This window comes from Delphinus delphis, chromosome 17 (genome assembly GCF_949987515.2).
Source record: "Delphinus delphis chromosome 17, mDelDel1.2, whole genome shotgun sequence".
Lineage (NCBI taxonomy): Eukaryota > Metazoa > Chordata > Mammalia > Artiodactyla > Delphinidae > Delphinus > Delphinus delphis.
In genome coordinates, this window is record NC_082699.1 from 4,016,716 (window position 1) to 4,038,038 (window position 21,323).

The 21,323-nt window shown below is 43.3% G+C and overlaps 1 protein-coding gene across 1 annotated transcript in view; it reads left to right on the top strand.

Annotated features, from left to right (window-relative positions):
• LOC138413871 (uncharacterized) overlaps positions 1 to 19,687 on the top strand; it is a 47,929-nt gene extending 28,242 nt beyond the window's left edge. Inside the window, 1 exon segment of the mRNA XM_069540007.1 lies at positions 19,274 to 19,687. Within this exon segment, the coding sequence (XP_069396108.1) occupies positions 19,274 to 19,687 (414 nt within the window).
• Positions 19,688 to 21,323: the final 1,636 nt, after the last annotated feature.

The window sequence follows — 21,323 nt, forward strand, 5'->3', positions numbered from 1 at the left end:
ATAGATTTTCAGACCTGAACCTGGCATTCTTCTTTTGCAACCATTAGGTTTTCAGTCAAGACTGCAGTCATGAAGGAGCACTTTGGACCAGTTCACAGGCAGTCATACCTTATACAACACGTGCATTTCAAAAGATTATTTGCAGATGATTGTTTAGAATTCAATATGCATGTGTTATGGCTAGATCCCTGGGCAACCCCACAAAAGTCTATTACCGAGAGTATACTTTGTGGTGTATGTATTTAATGTGTCGGTAAATCCTGTCAAGGTTTTCCTGGGAAGGTTCACCCAGGGTCCTGTCTTGGAGTGGATGGCGTGGATTCTCAGTCTTGATTACACATTGGAATCACCTGGGGAGCTTTAAAAACCACCAAAGCCTCCTTGTTTTACCTCCAGACATTCCAATTCTAGGGTGCAGCCTGGGCGCTGAGGTGTTTAGAAGCTTCCCAAATGACTGTAAAGTGCAGCCAAGGCTGAGAATCCCAGTTGCAGCATTCGACTGCAGATCAGGTGAGCTGGATCAGAGCCCTAGCTTTCTGTGTATTCACTGTGTGACCTTGAATGTGTCCCTTATTTTCTCCAGGCCAGGATTATATTTACATATAGAATGGAGGAAATGATAATCTGTTTTTTCCCTAAATTCCAAGGTAGTCTGATGACAAAAAGAGACAATGTATATACATTAAAAAAATCCTATGGACATATAGAGAATGTAGTAAATTGGTTAAGAACAGAGGTCTTGGAGGTATAGAGACCAGTTTCGAATCCAGATGGGACACTCATTAGTTCTGTGTGACCTTGAGCAGATTGCTTATTCTCACTAGTCTTGGATTTCCTTCCTAGTAAAGAGGGGGAGGTGGGTAATAATTCTACTTATTTAAAAGGCTCGTGAGGTTTGAAGACTGTCTGGGAATGTGTGTGATGGGCAGTGCCCCTGGGAGGTGGGTATCGATTACAGTTGCCGAGGACTCTCTCCTGGCCAGTGGCACCAGCATATGTTCCTATTGGCTGTGAAGTGAGAGCAGGACTTACCCAGCTCTAAGCTACTACCTCAACTGCAGAGGTTAGGGATGGGTACAAAAGTCCCCAGGAGTTTAGGGCCTTGTGGACCCTCGGCCAGCAGCATGGGCATCACCTGGGAGCTTGTGAGACATCCAGGCTCTTGGGTCCCACACCAGACAGACTGAATCAAAATCTGCATTTTAACAGGATCCCCAGGTAATCTGTGTAGACACTAATGGTTTTCTGCATCCCTTACTTTCTTTTAATATTTTTTATTGAAGTATAGTTGATTTACAATATTGTGTTAGTTTCAGGGGTACAGTATAGTAATTCAGTATTTTTGCAGATTATACTCCATTATAGGTCATTATAAGATGATGGGTATAATTCCCTGTTCTATGCAACATATCCCTGTTGATTATGTACTTTCTATATGGTAGTGTGTATCTGTTAATCCCTTACCACTAATCTGTCCCTCCTCCTTCCCTCTCCCTTTGGTAACCACTTCTTTGTTTTCTGTCTGTGAGTCTGCTCCTGTCTTGCATATATATTCATTTGTATTATGTTTTAGATTCCACATATAAGTGATATTGTATGGTATTTGTCTTTCTCTGTATGACTTATTTCACTTATTTAAGTTATTAAATAATAACGTGGTGTATTGCCCTTTTGAATCCTCACAGTCCAATGGCCTAGACATATCTTACTATAGTGAAAATGTCTGCTTATAAATCTCCCTCCCTCACTAGACTAGAAATTTCTCTGAGTTAGGAACTATGCCATCACCTTCATCTTTGTATACCTGTGGCCTTGCACATTTCCTACATTATATGTTAAATAAACATTAATTTAGTTGAACTGAAAATTGTGTGCAACAGACATTATGTCCATTCAACCCATAAAGAAACTGAGGACCAGAGATGTAAAACAACCTATTTTACCCAGATCACAGCGTCCAAGATACCAACGGAGCCCAAAGTGATTCCAAAGCCAGTTCTCCACAATGCCACCTGGATAACAGATAGTCTTGGGTCATGTCAGACACTAAGCAGGTGCACATGCTGTGTGTGCAAGTTTGTTTCTCTTCCTTGAGCTTTAAACATCTATGTCTTAGCCTATGAGTCTAACTGAGAGGATTTTCAGAGTAGAAGGAAGTTCTAGACTCACTGGTACTTTTTCTTAAGCTTGTAGAAATAGCTATATTTAACTTTGATGAAAATTGGGTTTTTTTTCTTCTTAAAATAAGAGCCCATCTTTCTGTCATTGGAACTGAGCTCAGAAGACGTTGGCTTCCAGTGAGACTGCGGTAGTCAGAGGACTGAGCATATGCATGCTCTTATCCTGTTCTTTCAGCTGACTCCTTCTGCATATTTTTTTTGTCAAGCCTCATGATATTTCTGTCTCATATTCTGTGTCTGTGGTGCCCACTGATAGCTTCTCGGGAGGGCTTAATCTGTAGACTCTGCAAGGGTCCCTGAGAGCTATTCAGCTACGAGGAACAAAGAATGCATTTCGTTAAGAAGAGAAAGAATTTTTTAACGTGCTTAACTTAAAACAGTCTTCTCATTTTTTCTTTGCATTTCATTCAGGTTGAAATAAGCGTTGGTAAGATATATAAGGATAGGACATGATGGAACCGAGTGGAGCTTACAGAGGGTAATGTTTTTTCTTTTGTGCTTCATAGTTATTCCATTATGAAAAGAAATAAGCAGGATTATTAAAGCAATGAGAAAGATAACATATTACTCTAGTTGTGCAAAATGTGAACAAAATTTTGTAGATATTACACTTCAGATACATATGGTTCATCTTCGAGAGTTTTTTAAAAGTAGCATTTTAATTGTATTTGCAAAGGCAATGTGCGTTCATGGGAGATCTGAAGAATACAGTGAAGTATAAGAATGAAAGTAAGTAGTTATTCATTGATCATCAGGTGACCACTGGAGTGGTTCTTTTTCTTCAAATCCTTTTCCTATGAGTCTCTCTCACGAACTCTGTCCCCCTAAACACACAGACACACACACACACACACACACACACACACACACACCCCAAACATGTAAATGTTATATGTATGGAAGAACATATATTGTCTATGTACACTTACACATATCTTGCCCTTTTATGAAATGGAATCATGCTATGTGTGCACTTTGGAATCCTACCTCAACAGTAACAGTAATAGCAATACCGATAATCATAAGTGTTTGCTGAGTGCTTAGCATATACCAGCTGCCTTACAAATACTATCATATTTCTGTTGCCTAACAGCTACTCTTTGATTTAGGTGCCATTGATATTCCTATTTTATAGATAAGAAAACTGAGGCTCAATAAAGTTAAATAATTTGAAATAAAGTAATTTGAACCAAAGTCACTTAAAAATGGTTTTACTGTATTTTGGGCTCTGGGGACTGAGCTCTTAAGCACCATCACGGGCCTCAAGTTTGTTTTCAGAAATAGAGAGCAGTTAAATTCTGAGAAGCCATGAGATTTCTGTATGGAAGCAGTAATTATTGTAGGGTCAGATAACATGGTTTGAATCATAGAACATCTCTGCTTTCTAGCTTTAAATGCCGAGTCTGTCACTGATTCCTTTACAGGAATGTTACATGTTATTTAAAATTTTTTAAGGTTTAAAACTTTGAAAACCACTGAAAGAATCTAGAAAATTTATCATTTTTCCGTTTAAAAGTTTCTTGGCCTTATCTGTGATTTTTAACCTTGTGTGTTTGGTCATATAATGAAAGTAAATGAGAAAATGTTAAATTTGCTGAAATGTTTATTGTAGCATTTCTTAGCACATAACTAATACTATAATGAAAACTGGCATTCTTACCATATAGGAGCAGGTAAATATGTTCCAGTGGGTTAGGCAAGAAGTATTTTCCAAGCACCTAATGTATGACTTGCGTTGTGCTAAGTGCTGGTGAGAACGGGAGAAAACCATATGGAGGCTTTAACGTTTTTCTAGTCAGAAGCTTTGAATGGTTTCAAAGCAGAGACAAAAAGTGACCTTTGAAGAAGAAGATGCGAAACCCGTAGAACCTGCAAAATTTAGCAAAATTACCAATTCTGCACTTGTGAATTACTGGGAAAGACAAGTCAGAACATCTCAGAAAAGACCTGCCCGTTTGTCAAGTTGGCCTGTAGTTGCTAGCATGACTTGTGCTTTCTCTGGGGCCCTGGAATGAGAAGGGTGTTCAGGGTTACAGCAATATCACTGTGCAATGATCCTCCAGCTGGAGGGGAAAGCATCCCTGGGCAGGGGGCAGGGGCGCTGAGGGGAGGCAGGACTCCAGCCCTGGCCAGGCCTCTGCACGCACAAGAGGCTCCCAGTAAATAGTTCCGTGGTGAAACACTTGAGTTTTCATTCCTCTCTTGGAGATCTGCAATGCATGTTGATATGGCTAAGGCTCTGAGATGCCCTGGAGTAAAAAAAATCTCACGGCATTTCCAAACTAAATGCACCATCAGACCATATTTTGCAGGTAGAATCTATTAACATCCCTTGAAATGAATATAGAGTATCATGCATTACTATAGAGGTTTGAGGTATTTGGGGGCCAATCGAGGAAAAACACATGACCACAAGAACAGCAGCAGTAGCACACCCGAGCTTCTTGTGTGAGGCCTCGCCAGGTTTGCACATGGGTGTGTCCCTCATAGCAGGAGTCTGTTCCTCCTCAGAAAGGGCAGAGGGCACAGGAGCTCCCGGGGAGAGGAAGATCTGGGGAGGGGGGTTTATACGTCTAGATGACGTCTCTCAGCAGCACAGTGGGGCGTCTCTGTGTCCCCGAGCTCCAAAGGACAGCAGATAGGGGCCTTATAACTGCAAGGCCCTATTTTCTCAAGGTAGGAGCTGTTGGGTGAGGTTTTTGTGGGGTATGCAAAGCAGGCAGACTGTAAATTGCTACAGATTTGCTTGTTGGAGCTATTTTTTTTTTTTTTTATTGTGGAGAAAATCATTTGGGCTGTTTTGAAGTTATAAAAGTTGAGTTTGCTGCCAGTGGGTTTTTGAGCTAATGGGTCTCTGTCTGCAGTGAAGAAATAATCAACCTATGGGCCAGTATACAGAGGTTACCTTTGACTCATTTATATAACAATTCCACACTGGGAAATGTGACAAGTTTATGTGAATCCAATCATAGTTAATAATATGTAGGGGTTTATAATTTATATGATTTGGAAAATGACTAGCTAATGTCTAATCCACTCTTTTGAGCTCTCCAGGCCTGTGGAGAGCTCTAGGAGAGGTGATCAAAATAATCCTAAGGGACCATCTTTAACCTGGAAACAGCGCGGTGAATTATTGGGTTGCGATGGTATATCCAAGAGAAAATGATGGACTCACCACATGTCTGGCTTAGCCATTGCAGTGAAAAAAAATTAGATTCAACCATGGTTTCTGCTTTCAGTCTGCATGGAGAAAGAAGATCCAGTAGCAAGCATGCACAGAGTAGGGGCAGTTAAATGCTGAATTGTATGTTCAGGCCCTAGTCGCAGTAGGTTTCCAGTAAGAGGTACCCGTGTACCCTGGAGGAACTGGGAAGGTTTGTGGACAAGGAGGTGTGAACAAGGGCAGAGCAGGGAGACGTGGGGAGAGGAAGGCTGCTCGGAGACGGCCTGCTTCAGTTATCAGTGCTGCACATGCGTTACCATGAAATATTACACAATTACAAGCGTAAAATGACTTGTCCCCCCACGAGGGAAAGTGAAGCTGAAGTAGTTTCCTCATGTTTGAACGGTGCTTTAATAGCCTAGAGTTTGTCAGACACAATTTGCTTGAGCTTGTTTAGGTAGAGTCAGTGGATAAATGCATTGACTTAAGGACCTTCCATCACCACGTCTTGCATTCCTAGAAAGGAATCTGTCTGTGACCAACATCTTCTGTTGATAATTACCCTCCAGCCATTATATCCTTTCTCAGTATTTCACAACTGCACGGGAAGTTCATGTCTGTGCAATAGCAAGCTTTAGTCATCTCTATGCCTTGCCCAGAGGAGCAATGCAGTGATGTTTACATCTTCTACATGTTTTTCTTAATCAGTATTTCCCTTTTCTTCCAGGACACCACCCCCCCACCGCGGCTTTTTTTTTTTTTTTAACTAGGACTAGCATAGTCCTACTTAAATTAGCTCTACATTTTAGGACAGAGCAGGACCAAGATAATTTCCCTTTTATATTTCAATATGCCTGGGTGGGAGGAAGAGGGCAACAGATCTCTCTGTTCTGGACTTCGTTGCTCAAGTTAATAGTAACGCAGCCGCATAAAGGCGTGTATAATTGCACTCACACTCCAGGTACTCCAACAGGTTGTGCTGGAGCCCCCATGATGTAGAAGGGGTTCTGCCAGGAGTTCAAGCGTGCCAGCATGACTAAGACGCAGCTCTTGTCTTCGATGAGTTCATTCCACAGTTGATCCGACTATAAACCAGGTTGTGGTTTAGTTCTCCTCAGAGTTTTAATTTTAATAGTCATATATCCAAGGCAATGCCTATCTCACTACATCTTTCTTCCAGAAGATTTATTGAAGGAGCTAATTGATTTCTGCCATTCTCTCAAGTTCTGAGCAGAAATGGTGGGTAACCTGACTGAGGTGTTATAACCTCAGTGTTGAATTCTGATGTGTTAATTCAGGCCTTGTAAGTAGTACTTTGTGGCTGTTCCAGTGAGCTATTTTTGGGACATGTATGTACTCGGTTGAAATTTCTTAAAGTAATCCAGGAATTTTAGGTTTCTGAGAAAGCAGGAGTGAGTTTTTATGGTAATATTTTCTTGTAAAACGACTAATTTTTGCTGCTGTAAATCAGCAGGGGGAGCTCAGCAGATGAACTTTAGTTTCTACTGAAGCCATTCCTAAAATTCTTTCTATTCATTCAGAAAATTAAAACAAATGCTGAAGACTTCATATTATAAAGACACTGCTCTTCCTTAAGCATTTTATTTAGTTGTTTGTCTTAAAGGGGAAATGAATGTATGTTTCCATGAAAAAATACTTTTGGAAACTCACCCTTTTATTCCTCACACCCATCCCAACAGAAGATGGCTTTGAACCTTATTATCTCTGTATTTTTTTTCTCAGCCATACTGACTTTTTGTAATGCTCACATCTGGCAACTTTGTCTCAGAGCTAAAGCAACAGTCAGGGCTTCTGGTTTTTTCAGTAGAGAAGTATACTGAGGATGCTGTGGTCTGAGAGCCAAAAGGAAATACTGTTTCCAAAAACAGAACGGTGAGTTCTATATAGATCAAAGGCTACCTTTTGTGGACTCAGAAAATCTATAAAGTCTGCCATTATTAGGATATGTGCTGTGAGGGTTTTTCCCCCATTGATAACGATGAACTGTTTACAGCCAACAGTTTCTTGTGATGAGCAACGAGAACACTTACCGGACATTACTGTTTGGGGGAACCAGTGCTTCTAACACGTGTTCGTTGGAATTATTCCTAGTATCCCAAGTTGAAATGGGTGAAAACATGCTCTTTTGCTTAGCATTTAGATTTTCAGGAGGGAATACCTGCCCCATTTCGTGACGCTCTGGCAGTGTGGGGTCTAGTGGTAGATTTTTATGTCATTCAAAGTTTGAGAGTTTTCCTTGATCATAATTTAGGTACCTCTTTGGAGGTCTGACTTGCTATTTCAGTCACAGTAATAACACATTAATACAGTTGTGCTAGCTAGCTTCCAAAATACTGATATAAATTATTAATCCAAGTCACTGAATTGATTCCAGGTAACCGATAGCTTGGAGCCCAAATAAAATGGCTCTAACTGAACACTGTCATATAGTAATTAACTTTGAATATTGAACAAAGGAGAGGGGCAGTCCAAGATGGTGGCACAGGAAGATCCTAAACTCATCTCCTCTCACAGACACACCACATCTCCAGCTGCATTTCAGAGGAACAATCCCCTCTGAAAAAACCCTGAAAACTAGCTGAACTGCTCCTCCACAACAAAGGATAAAAGGGCACATCAGGCCGGATAGGAGAGGCAGAGATGCAGGTAGCCAACAACCCTACGCCCAGCGTGGCATCCCTCGATAGGGATGGACTCACAAGTCCGGAGCTTCTCCCAGAGGACCTTCTCCTAGACCTGCACGGGAGAGATGAGCCCCCAAGACATCTGGCTTAGGAAACAAACGGGGCTGGTTCTCCTTTCAAAGGGCTTACATGTGATCTCTTTTGCCCAGGACCCAGCACAAAAGCAGCAGTTTGAAAAGCACCTAGCCTATATGTGAGGGGGATTCATTTGCTAATCTTAAAGCATCTACTGGAGGGGCAGGGGACGACTGGGACTCTCCAGGGACAATGGTGCTGATGGACACGGTTTTTGAACTCTCCCTCTACCCTGCTGGCATAGGCGGGAGAGTGCAGACATGGCACCTTCCTGAGCCCTGCTGAGGCCTGCAGGGGCAAGTGGCCATGGCACTGTCCTGCTGCCACGAAGAAGCAGGCAGACACTCTTACCACTCGCGGTTGGGGCTGGTGAACACACACACACACACACACACACACACATCACAGCATCCTCCTGATTCTTTGCTAAAGTGGATGGGCACCCACAGACTAGGTATTTTCCTGCTGCCTTGCTGAAGCCAGGAGTGTATCCCTCCCCCCGTGCTCTCCAGCTGCCTTGCTGGGGCTGGCAGGTACATGCATTCCACATGGAGGACAGCCCTCGATTACCTGGCCCTGGCGGCCAAGGGTGTTGCATTCCTGCACTCCACAGGATTGTAACAACTGGAAAGACGGTTCTTGGGAGGCTCCACTCCCAGGGCACTGCCCAGACAGCAGACTGAAACAGCCCCCCAACTCTTCCTGTGAAAGAGGCCTGTTTACTGGTTCAGGAGCTTCAGCCTGAGGGACAGGCTTCAGGTCTGTGCACATCCAGAGGCTGCAGACGTGCTCTCAGGGAGCATAAGCAGGGAGACACCATCCTTGCTAAGTCCTTAGGCCTCACTACACTGTGACAAAACCTCCCAGAAAGGAGCTTGTACACTCAGCCACGGGATACTTCATGCTCTCCTGGTCTGGAGGCCAGCAGGAGTTATGATTATGACCCAATAGGACTAAATATATTTGCATACTTTAAAAGCTGCTGCCTCAGGGTTTGGCTTCCAATCACCTAAAACTAGGTGCTAAATGAGATCACTCCACCTGGAACACTGACACGTCTTGGCATACCCTCAACAACAGGGACCATGAATAAACCAGGCTACTTAGACAATCACACAGGTTTGAGAGACAACCAAGAGCTAGTGCAAGCTCGAACAATAAGGTCCATCACCTACACAAGGCCACTCCTTCAAGACTGGAAAGGTGGCTCTTTCACCTAATACATAGACAGAAACACAGAGAATCAGGCAAAATGAGGAAACGAATATGTTCTAAATGAAAGAACAAGATAAAAACTCAGAAGAAGACCTTAATGAAATGGAGATCAGTAACCTACCTAATAAAAAATTCAAAGTAATTGTCAAAAACATGCTCACTGACCTTGGAAAAAGAATTGATGAACATGGTGAGAACTTCAATAAAGAAACAGAAAACATAAAGCATCGAACAGAAGTCACAGCGCTTAAGGATACAATAATTGAACTAAAAAAATGCATTAAAGGGGTTCAACAGCAGGTTGGATGAGGTAAAAAAATGAATCAGTGAGTTGGCAGACAAAGCAATGAAACTCACTCAAACAGAGAGGCAAAAAGAAAAAAGAATTTTAAGAAGTGAAGATAGCTGGATGTATGGGACAACATCAAGCAGGATAGCATTAACATTATAGGGGTCCCAGAAGAAGAGGGAAAAAGGGACAGAATACTTATTTGAAGAAATAGTGGTTGAAAACTACTCTAACCTGGGGAAGGAAACAGACATTCAGGTCCGGGAAGACCGAGAGTTCCAAATAAGATGAACCCAAAGAGATCCACACCAAGATACACTATAATTAAAATGTCAAAAGTTAAAGATAGTGAGAAAATCTTAAAAGCAATGAGAGAAAAACAACTTGTTATGCACAAGGGAAATCCCATAAGGCTATCAGCAGATATTTCAGCAGAAGTTTTTTGGGCCAGAAGGGAGTGACATGATATATTCAAAGTGCTGAAAGGAAAAAAAACTTCCAACCAAGAATACTCTATCTGGCAAAGTTATTCAGAATAGAAAGAGAGAGTTTTCCAGACACAAAAACTAAAGGAGTTCATCACCACTAAACTGGCTTTATAAGAAATGTTAAAGGGATATCTTTAAGCTGAAAACAAATGACACTAGTTAATAACAAGAAAACATATGAAAGTAAAATCTCACTGGTAAAGGTAAATATATAATAAAGACAGTGGGTTAATCACTGGTAAAGCTAGTATGAATGTTGAAAGACATAAGTTGTAAAATTAACGAAAACTACAATAATTAAGGGGTATATAAAATTAAAATGTGACATTAAAATGTCACATAAAATGTCGAGTGGGGGAGTAAAAATGCAGAATTTTGAAGTGAGTTCAAATTTCAGTTGCGAACTAGCTTAAAATAGACTCTTATATACATAGGATGTTATATGTGAACATCACAGTAACCACAAAGCAAAAACCTATAGGAGAAACACAAAAGAAAATGAGAAAGGAATCTAAATATAATACTAAAGAAAGTCATCCAACCATAAGGAAAGACAAAAAAGAGAAGAAAGGAACAAAGAGGAACTACAAAAATAGCCAGAAAAAAATTAACAAAATGGCAATAAGTACATACCTATCAATAATTACTTTAAATGTAAATGGACTAAATTCTCTAATCAGAAGACATAGAGTGGCTGAAAAGGTAAAAAACCAAGACTCATTTATATGCTGCATACAAGAGATTCATTTCAGATATTAGGACACACACAGACTGAAAGTGAAGGGATGGAAAAAGATAGTCCACGCAAAAGAAATGAAAAGAAAGCTGAGGTACCTGTATTCATAACAGACAAAACAGACTTTAAAACGAAGATTGTAAGAAAAGACAAGGAAGTGCATTATATAATAATAAAGTGTTCAATTCACCGAGAAGATATAACGCTTGTAAATATATGTCTACCCAAAATAGGAGCACCAAAATATATAAAGCAAATATTAAGACCTGAAGGGAGAAACTGACAGCAGTGCAGTAATAGTCGGGGACTTTAACACTCCATGTACATCAATGGGTAAATCATCCAGGCAGAAAATCAAGAAGGAAAAGTCGGCCTTAAGTGACACATTAGTTCAGATAGACTTTATAAATGTGTACAGAACATTCTACCCCAAATCAGCAGCATACACATTCCTCTCAAGTGCACATGGGACATTGTCTAGGGTAGATCACACGTTAGTCCACAAAACAAGTCTCAATGAATTTAAGAATGAAATCATATCAAGCATTTTTTTCCAACCACAATGGTATGAAGCAAGAAATCTGAGAAAGAGACAAAGCCTGGAGAGCTTTGGAGGCTTGGCTGAGACACGCAGAGTTAGTAGCTTTCGAGGCCAGAGCCCCTCCTCCTGACCCCTGGCCCGGTACTCTCTCCAAGTGTCTGGGCTGTCTCTGTAGCGTGTGCTACATGTGACTTGGATAAATTGGCTCACTTGGAATAGGAACTCTCTGGAAACTTCTTGATTCTTCTGAGCCTTTGAATTGAAATGAGATGTAGGTTTTCGTGTATTTGTTATTATTTTAAAATTAGTACTACTTGATGTGAGCTCTAGGCAGTCTTGAGATGAGCTAAACTAGGTAAGAGATTGCTTTATTTATTTATTTTTTGAAGTTTTAAGGCATCTTGTAAATATTTCCAGGTCCTTTTCATTTTCAGTTACTTCTTCACTTCAGGATTCTAGAAAGAACCACAAAAGAGAAAGAGCACATTCTGAAATGCAGTAAGAAAAATATTTGTTTCTGAGGATTTTCTAGTTCAGTGAAAGCAGGCAGCACCAGCTTCCTCTTCTCACAACATCTCCAGTCAAGTGTTTAATCTCGAAAGACTCCAGAAGGTCATAGAAACGTTCTAAAAGTTGTGCCAGTTCATTTGAACCAAAGATAAATTCATGCATTTAATAGTTCCTCAGTCAGTTGCAATTACCATACTTGATCCTCTTTGTATAGTCCTTGTAACAAATAGAGTATTATCATAAGGAACAGAGCAGAAATAAGGAGACTTAGAAGCAGGCTTTGACTTCGTATCTGATTTGTAACAATGCTTGGAGTGTTCTCTGAGAACATGTTTAAGCCTTACTCTCTTTTCATTTTTCCAACTCCAGAAAGGAAGCACCAATACTGGCATTAGTACTTGCACCTCCGTCCCTATTACCAGATCTTGTAGAACAGCATAAGCACTTTAAGTGCCCAACAAATGTGTTGGTGACTAGTTGCCTTTATTATTCATATTTTTTAAGAATCATCAGACAAATTGAATACATAATAGAAGTAGAAGTATTTTTTTGTTTTATATTTACAACAAAGGTTTGTGATATTTCAGACTAGGATTCCTCAAAGTATTTTCCTCAGCTTTTCTCATCCAAATACATTCTGTATTTTATATCCAGTGTCCAGCAGACAGCTAGCCTCAAGAATGTGTTTGTTGACTTTGACTATATATCATTTCTCTTCCAAGAAAATATAAGATTGAATTTAGGATTAAATAATACCGTGAAGAGTGTTTCATAAAACAAAGTAGAATAGAAATATAGGTGGTGGTAATTGTTGTTGGTTAGTAACTGCATTTAGTCCGAGTCCTCACAGGCAGGAAATGAAGATGTGAGCCTGGGCCAGGGAGGAGGCCTTTACATCATTTTAAACTTTAAGCATCACCTACAGTAATAACGTCACCCTTGCCAATAAAATACTGATCATGAAATATCCTCCTATGTCATACATAAAAGAACAGCTTTTTTTTTTTTTTTTTTTTTTTAAAGCTTTCATTTGTCTTTTTGAAAAAGCTATTTGCTTTTTCGGAGCATTTGCTCGTGGTGTAAAAATGCCCATTTATAATTAAAATTAATGATTGAAAGATCAAAAATCTCTCCATAGATACAGCAAGTCCAGATTAGAGGAATTCTCATACAATGATTTTTATCGTAGTGTGGCCCATGGATCTGGGTTCCGTCTGTATGAACTCCCAGGTGATTAATTTCCTTCTTTCTCTCCCCTTTGCTTTGTCAGCAGTGAGATACCTTGCTGACGTCCGTACTGGGCAACTGAAGGAAGCAGAAACGGAGGCCGAAGTATCCCTGTGTCTCTGTGGGACACTGTGTCTCAGAGGTAAGACTCTGGTCTAAGACTGCTGTACAAATCCAGCATGCCAGTAAAACTTCAAAGAGGACAGGTGTGTCTGCACAGATAACCTTCCCGTGTTCTTAGCAATCTCTCCAGAGGTGGCCATACGTGCTTGAAAGTTGACAAGGGCTTGACACCCTTCAAGTTTTTGTTTTAGAACATCTTCAGCACAAGTTTTCCTGACCCGACTTCCTAATGTGCTTTGTTTTAGAAGTTTTTCTTGAAAGAAAAATGGGACACACTATACTAGCAATGAATAATAGAACAAAGAAAAAGACATTAAAAATTAGTGAGGGTGTAAGTAAAAGAAAAAAATGAGATCATATCAGGGAAAAATATATGTGAACATACCCTGTCAGGACTGGGAAGTACAAAGCCTTATTCTAAAAGGTCAAGTCATAGAAGGACCATTATAGGATATTTCTCAGAATAATGCAGCACCCTTTCTTTAAGACATCTTGAACGGAGCCAAATACATTATTCTCACACCTTAAAGCCCTTCATATTCCCTTTTGTCCTTTATATACACATATGAGTCTTTCTATATAGTTGATGCTTGAGGAGTTGCAGTGATGTATATAATCAACCCAGTTAATTTTTAATGTTATTTTGTTGTGTATAGAAAAAAAAAGTACAATTTGGGGTCTGAGATTAAGAATAGGGAATATCTACAGCATGAGTACATTTTTAAGCAAGAAGACTCCCGAACCAGTTTGAGAGTGCTGTTTTTCAAACTGTTGTGTACTTGTAGTTTATGAAATATTTTGAAACATCAGAGCTCTTAAAGCTCACCTACAGCTTTTATTTGTCACTGCAGGTAACACAGCTTTCATCACAGTGAGGGAAAACAACAAAATTATGCCTCATTTTTGCTGTTACAAGTGAATTATTAATTTTGAGCAGAAACAAAGTTTTAGATGCCATGATATTATTATTGATATTACACCAAGTGATCAGTGAAGCTATCCTGGCTTTCATTCCCAGGCGCTTTGACCCTCCCACTTGGTGGTGGTTGGTGAAGGCACCGTCTCTCCTGGCCGCCTGCTGGTGGCTCGGCCTGCGCGGCATGGTGTGGGATTACCAACTAAGATTTTGCAAGTGAAACGTCTGCATGGTGAATCGTCTTCAGTTCATCATCGTGTACAGCACCTCCCAGAGAGTGGGAGGGGTGTATTATAGATTGAAAACAATCCAGTGTATAAAAAGAGTAAACAGTGTAGGTTTAGTGGCATGTTCTATAGTTTAGAGTCAGAGATGTAACTGCTTTTCTTCCCTAGTTCATTTTAGAGTTCTCTATTATCTTTCTCAATGGATGGAATGTAATGGAAATGCCAAAAGGTTTCAAGAGTTCTGCTGCAAGAAACTATGGCAACCATCTTGTAGTTAATTGCTAGGAAGATTCCACACGAACCACAGCTCACATCCTTAGCCACATCCTTCCCATTTTGATCATTTGTGACGTCAGGCGGAACACATAAGGAAAAGGCTATTCATTTTTCTAAACCGAAGGGCCAGCACTGTCCTAATGTCTCTCCATGGGTTTATCTCTGCTCATGTCCTCCCTATTTGCCCCTCAGAGGTGACCCTGTAGCCCTTTCCGTCCATGTCCTTAGGGCCTTGGGCTGGTTGTTGTCGTTTTCTCTGCAAAGTGTACAGCTGTGTAGTCAACAGGCAGCCACACACATAATAGACCTAGTTTAGTTCTGTCTTCAGAACTAAAGATACTTGAAGAAAAAAGAGGAAACAGGAGAGCTGGTTCAGGCAACCTTTCTTGACCTTGAGGTTTCCTCATTCAGATTTGCTTCGAAGCAGAACGTGAAGACCAGGGTAGTTGATCTGGGAGGGGATCTCAGTGTGACCTGAAGAGAATGGAGAAAAGCCCAAGAAGAGACAGTACTGAGCTTTGGCTACTGGGACTCCTTGCTAGAGAATTTCAGAGAAACCCTGTGGACACCCCTCAACACTGCCCCACCGGCGAAACCCTCAGGAGAAGAAGCCGTGAGCTGTAGGGTGTGAGATGGAGAGCTGTCAGCACGCCTGCACTATGGCCCCACAAATGGCCCCAAGGACAAGGCTGGGGCCCAGGCGTATCTACCACCGCAGGTGACGTGTATCAGGAAATGTCCCTTTTGAAGCACGCTGGGGGTGCAGGAGAGTGACAGCGGGACTGTGCAGGGACACCAGGAACACACACAGTCACAATGTGGTGACCAAAATATCACAGGACTAGTGATGGTTTGGGTTTGGCCTAAACAAGAGAAGATTTCCATCAACAGCACGGAACCAACAGCTGATGCCAGGTAGTGTGTCTTCAAATATGAAATTGAAGCGTACTCTAGTGCCCGTGCAGGCAGCTGCTTAGACAGCCTGTGCCGCAGAAAAGCGATGCCGGATTTGCACTTCTACCGCAAAGCAGTGAGACCGTCGTTAATATCCAGCTGTCACTTCTGGGAACGTCGCAGACTTAATTAAATTCCTGACCCTTTCCTCAGATGATCTTCAGGTGGTCTGTTCTCAGCAGGAGTCTGTGAGGAAGTGACGTGTGAGTTCTTTCTCTTCCGACCAGCGTAGCACCTACGTTAGGTCCTGCGTCTCTGGAAACCTCAGTGAGTTTTTGCCATGATAAAATGAAGGTTCCAAGATGCTCTTTCACAACAAACCCGGCGGTGTGCTTTACATTATTTACAGAAGAAGGTGTTCGAGAAGGTTTATTGGGGAGAGAAAGGAGGGAGAGAAGGAAGAAAGGAAGGAAAGAGGGGAGGGAGGGAGAGAAAGGAATTTGTTCCTCCGTGCCTCAAGGAGAATCAGCAGTCATGGAAAGTAAGTGTGCTGTCAGGCCCCCACGCCAGCCTGACCATCTAGCAAACTGCGTCCCGGGGGCAGGAATCTAAGCAAGGGAAGAGCGCCAAACTGGAGGCCTTTGTGTTAGGGTTTGTTTCTTGGTTACACTGGACACGACCACAGTGGAGGAAATAAAACTCCAGGAGAGAAAAAAGCATAGCTAGAAATACATCTTTAATAGATAAAAAAGTAGTTGGCTTATTTTTCTTCCCTTACTACCCCGTTGGATGCTAGCTGTAGTAGCATCTCCGCCGAAGTATTGTGCTGCTCCCGGCACCCCTCGGGCTGTTATTATTGCCCCCATTCGTCTTGTGCTGGACTCACGCTATCTCTCTGGGGTTTTCTCTGCCTCCGGCACCGGGTGGATACATTTCAAGTGGAAGCAGTGTCGCCTGGAAAACTGCAGAAGGCGCTGTGGCGCTGTGAGGCCAGTGACAAGTCTCAGGGCTGGTGCTGCAAGTTGGTGGTGGCCAGGGAGCCAGGGCTGCGTCCGCGTCCACCTTCTCCTGTGAAACGTAGTGCTGTCCCCGTGCCGCCTCAGAAGATGGAACTGCAGTGTGTGTGAGTGCGTTTGTGTGTTTAGGTGCATGGATTTGTGTCGTTTCCTCAGTATTCCACATCACGCATCACTCATCGAGTGTTTCAGTAAATAATCTATTGCTAAGCATCGTAAGGAAATCTTATCTTGTAATTTCTTATTATTTCAACTCGCTCTAAGTCACAAAAGGACAAAAGTTTCACACTGGAAATTACTGCCTACAACGTGAGAATATTTGTTTAAATATTGGTCCCTTTACGTTACTAAAATGGTAACGTTCTAACAATTTCATATCGAATTAAGCAAGGAGACTTTTAGAGGGAACTCTCAGAACATGAGAAAGACAAAGATGGAAACCTAGATAACTCGGGCTTTCCCGCAGGCCTCATAAGGAACAGACCGCAAGCACCTCCCTCCATTTCTGATCTGACCCTACAGCCTTGAGGTTAAGCTTTGCTCTCTAGATCCCTTCCTTTCTCAAGAAAACCCAGCTTCAGCTGGCCGGGGCCAGGAGGGGACCCAGACCCAAGACAGGACAGGTTTCTCCATGAAAACCCAATCTACTGTGGACATGGAGTGAGAATCCTGGAGCTCTGTTCTGAAATTGTGGACCCTCAGTGTTGGGGACAGCCTTATCTTTCCAGATAAAGACAGATTATCTTTCCAAATAGATAATCAACCAGGAAATGAGGCACAGACAGGGGCACTGGAAAATTCAAGGGGGCAGATTTGGAGATGCCAAAGCCACTACGACTTTAATTACTAAGCAAAAAGCGGGTAAAAAACAATGAGTCAGTTCAACTAAAAATACTCACCATATACCACCAAAAACTACAAACACAGAGGTGATTGGCGGGGCTGCAGTCAATGGAGCAGCGAATGGCGCAGTGGGAACCAGGCCAGGGCAGGCTCGCCCGCCTGTTCCTCGCCTGGCCGGCGTTCGGTCGCTTTCTCAGAGTTCCCGCTGAATTCATCCCGCTTCCTCCGTTGCCACTTCCTCCACCCTAATCAGCGTCCTTGTGTCTCAGCCTGGGTCTGAGCCGTCCTCTGATCGTCCCGGCTCTTTCTGCGCCCCTCGACCCCGCTGACGGCCTCCACGCCGACTGTACTCTGGTGCTTATCTTGCTGATCTTCATTCGGACTCAAGCTTGTCTTTTCCTCTTTCATTCTTCCTTTGCTCTATTATGACTTTCATTCTCTAGCATTATATTGTATAGTTTTGCCCTAAATTTTTACAAGAAAAAGCGTGGGGGGGAGATCCTGTTCCTAAAGCAGTGTTTTAATTACATCATCCTCCTGTTCAAAAATCTGTATTAATCCCCGTTGCCTACCAAAACCAAAACCAAACCTCATGATCTTTCCATTCAAGGCTTTATACCAACTGACTCCATTGCTTTCCCCTCCAGTCTGTTGCTGTAATTGTCCTCTTGCAGGATCTCAGTGAAGTCAGACCACCTGACTTCACCTCTTTGCTTCTGTCCCGCGGAGCGCGCTATTCTTCGCCCAGGTCGCCCTTCCTTGCTCTGCTCTGAGTGTCCTGACCCCGCCCACCCTTTAGTTCCCACTCAGAGTCCGCCCGCTCGCATGAGCGAATTGGCCCGATTAGCAACAGTGTCTCTCTCCTCCCGTGCTTACTCAGAGCTCAGCGCAGACGCCCCCGGCTGCTGAGTGGCAAGTGCGCGGAAGAGGCTTCAGCATCACAGCCCCGCCCACTCCCACCCCAGCACCGGGCCTCCTGGGGGCTGGGGGCAGCTGCATTTATTCCCCACGGCAGAGGAGCTAGGGAGTGATTCATCTAGGGTTTTCTTTTCAGGTTCTTAGGTTCTGACAAACGTTATCACATTAACTCAGCTGATTTATTTAGTTTTATATTTGTTTTTATTTTTTATTGAAATACAGTTGATTTACAATGTTGTGTTAGTTTCAGGCTTACAGAAAGTGATTCAGTTATACATATATATAAATATATATATTCTTTTTTAACATTCTCTTCCATTATAGATTATTACAATTTATTGAGTAGAGTTCCCTGTGCTATACAGTAGGTCCTTATTGGTTATCTATTTTATATATAGCAGTGTGTATAATTTAATTCCAAACCCCTAATTTATCCCTCCTCCCCCCTCTCCCCTTTGGTAACTATGAGTTTGCTTTCTATGTCTGTGAGTCTGTTTCTCTTTTGTGTGTAAGTTCATCTGTATCACTTTTTTAGATTCCACATGTGAGCGATACCATGTGCTGTTTGTCTTTCTCTGGTTTACTTCACTTCGCGTGATAATCCCTAGGTCCATCCACGTTACAGCTGATTTCTTTCCAACGTGAAATCTCCCGGAGATAGTTTGGATCGGTTCATCACACTGCCGTGCTGCACCACCGCCAGCCCCTCCCGCTCCCATCACCTCCTGCATCCCCTCAGCGCGTGTCTGTACTGTGCCAGCATGGCCTCGACTAGAAGGAAGACACCGAAGTACTAGCTTAACTTAGTTTCAATGGGTTGTAGCTGAAACAATTTTAATTATAAAATACGTTAAGCGACCAAATGTCATATAACAGGTACGCACTGTCCTGGCCTAACAAATGCTGCTCTGATGTTCTGCCCTCGCGGTAGGTCCCGAGAGACGGCAGCCGGTGCCCACTCACAGCACCTGATGAAGAGGGTGAGCTGCAGCCCCCCTTCCCCCCCACCTGCAGACGCGGAGACAAGGCAGGTCCCACTTGCTTAGAGAAGCAGAAGAGCAGCGGCACCAGGGATAGCTCGCAGGCTGAGCCGACCCCTTTTACAACAGCAGCGGACTGCCCGGACCCGCTCGCGGTTGCCTCTGTGCCCCCAGAGCCTTCGCTCTGCGCGAGAAAGGTCCAGGACAGCTTCCCCGGAGGCAGGTGCCAGCCTAGAAGGCTGCGCCGACGGCTGAGGAGACGGGCGCTGGGGCGGGACCTGGACCACCTGCCTCCTGTCACGCCTCGGGCGGCGGGGGGCGGAGGGGCCAAGCTGGGCTGCAGGGTGCGCTCGTTGTGGGAATGAGATCTGGGGCGCTGGCAGCAGAGGCGCACATCAGCGGGGGAAGGGAAAGGCAATCTCAGTCGTGCTCCCGGAAGCTTCCGCACGGACAAGAATGTACAGCACAGCTGAACTGAGGCAGAGAGAAAGCCCACCAACGTTTCGTTCCTTTCCTAACTTAAGGGGGGAAGAGGCTTGGCTGAAATACAAGGCCCGGCGACCGGGCGAGGACACTTGCGCACCGCAGACGCCGCCTGCGAGGATTCGCATCTCCTCTTCAGCTGAACACCACGCCCCATGGCTTTATTTCTGTACCTGAAGATTTTATTTTTCTGCCTTTTCTGCAAAACTAGAGTATACGGCACTGAATTTCTACCATTTACACATAAGATTTAGCTATTTGAGGTTTGGAGCAAGCAAAATTTGCATTTGCATGGGGCAGACATTCAACTGACTATGAACTGAAGTAAATATTCTTATTTACTCTTCGTATTAGTCGCTATGCATGCGGTAACAAAACACTATACACTTGGCGGCTTAAAGCAGCAGAACTGTGTCCTCTGACAGTTCTGGAGGCCAGGAGGCTGAAATCCAGGTAGGCCGGGCCCTGAAGTCTCTGGGGTGCTCCCTTCTAGCGCCGCTGCTGGTTGGGTGCGGCCCGCAGTCCTTGGTGCTCCTGGGCTTGCAGCTGCCTCGCTCCAGCCTCTGCCTCTGTCGCCACAGCCTCTCCTCCTATTCTGAGGAGGACCCAGAGCTGAGGGCTGACCCTGCTCCAGTCTGATCTCATCTGAATCAGTTACATCTACAAAGAGCCGTTTCCACATGTGGCCGCGTTCTGAGATTCTGAGCGCACGTGAATCTGGGGGGCACTGTTTAAGCCAGTGCACTGTTTGAGTGGACCCCCCAGTGTATTACCCACTGCAAGTTCATTAGCATTGAATTAGGTATCTCTAGACTTTTCTGTTTGTCATCAAACTGGTGCTATTGTGTACTCGTGCCTGTGTATGTGTGTGTGTGTGTGTAGACCTTTAATGAAATCATTTAAAAGAAGTTAGTATCTACCTTTAAATAGCAACAGTCTCATTTATGAATATATTCATTAACCCACTTGACCTAGAAGAGTCTAGATTCGCACACAGTTAGTAGCAAAGTTCTTCAGCTTCAGCTTCAGGACGAGGCAGCTTCCCAGCGTCGCCTTCCATTCCTCCCGACTGGTCTGGGAAGCGGCATTGACGTGAGTGGGTGCGAGCAGGTTATCTGAAATAAGGGCCTACTGTGGGCAGCTCTAAATGGGAGGAGACTTACGGATAAAGGAACTGAAAAGTTAAATACAGGTAAATGATACCTACAACAGCTGCCTGGCTGGACTTGTCAGGGCACAGCAGAACGACCAGCTTTGTCTTCACAAAACCAAATCATGGTCAGATTCATGGTCAGATACGTGGGGTGACCCCAAGGCGTTTTGCCCTAAGGAGGGAGGCCGGGCAGCTGCACAGTTGTCCCCAGGGCTGAGGTTGCAGCCAACACTTGGAAAGTGTTCTAGCCTCACTGCTAGTCAGGAGGCTTTTTTTTTGTTGTTGTTGAGGAAGGTTGAGATCATTTCCTTTGTGTAAAAATGGAAGGAAAGAAGACTTAAGAAGGTGTCCTCTATGGACGGCAT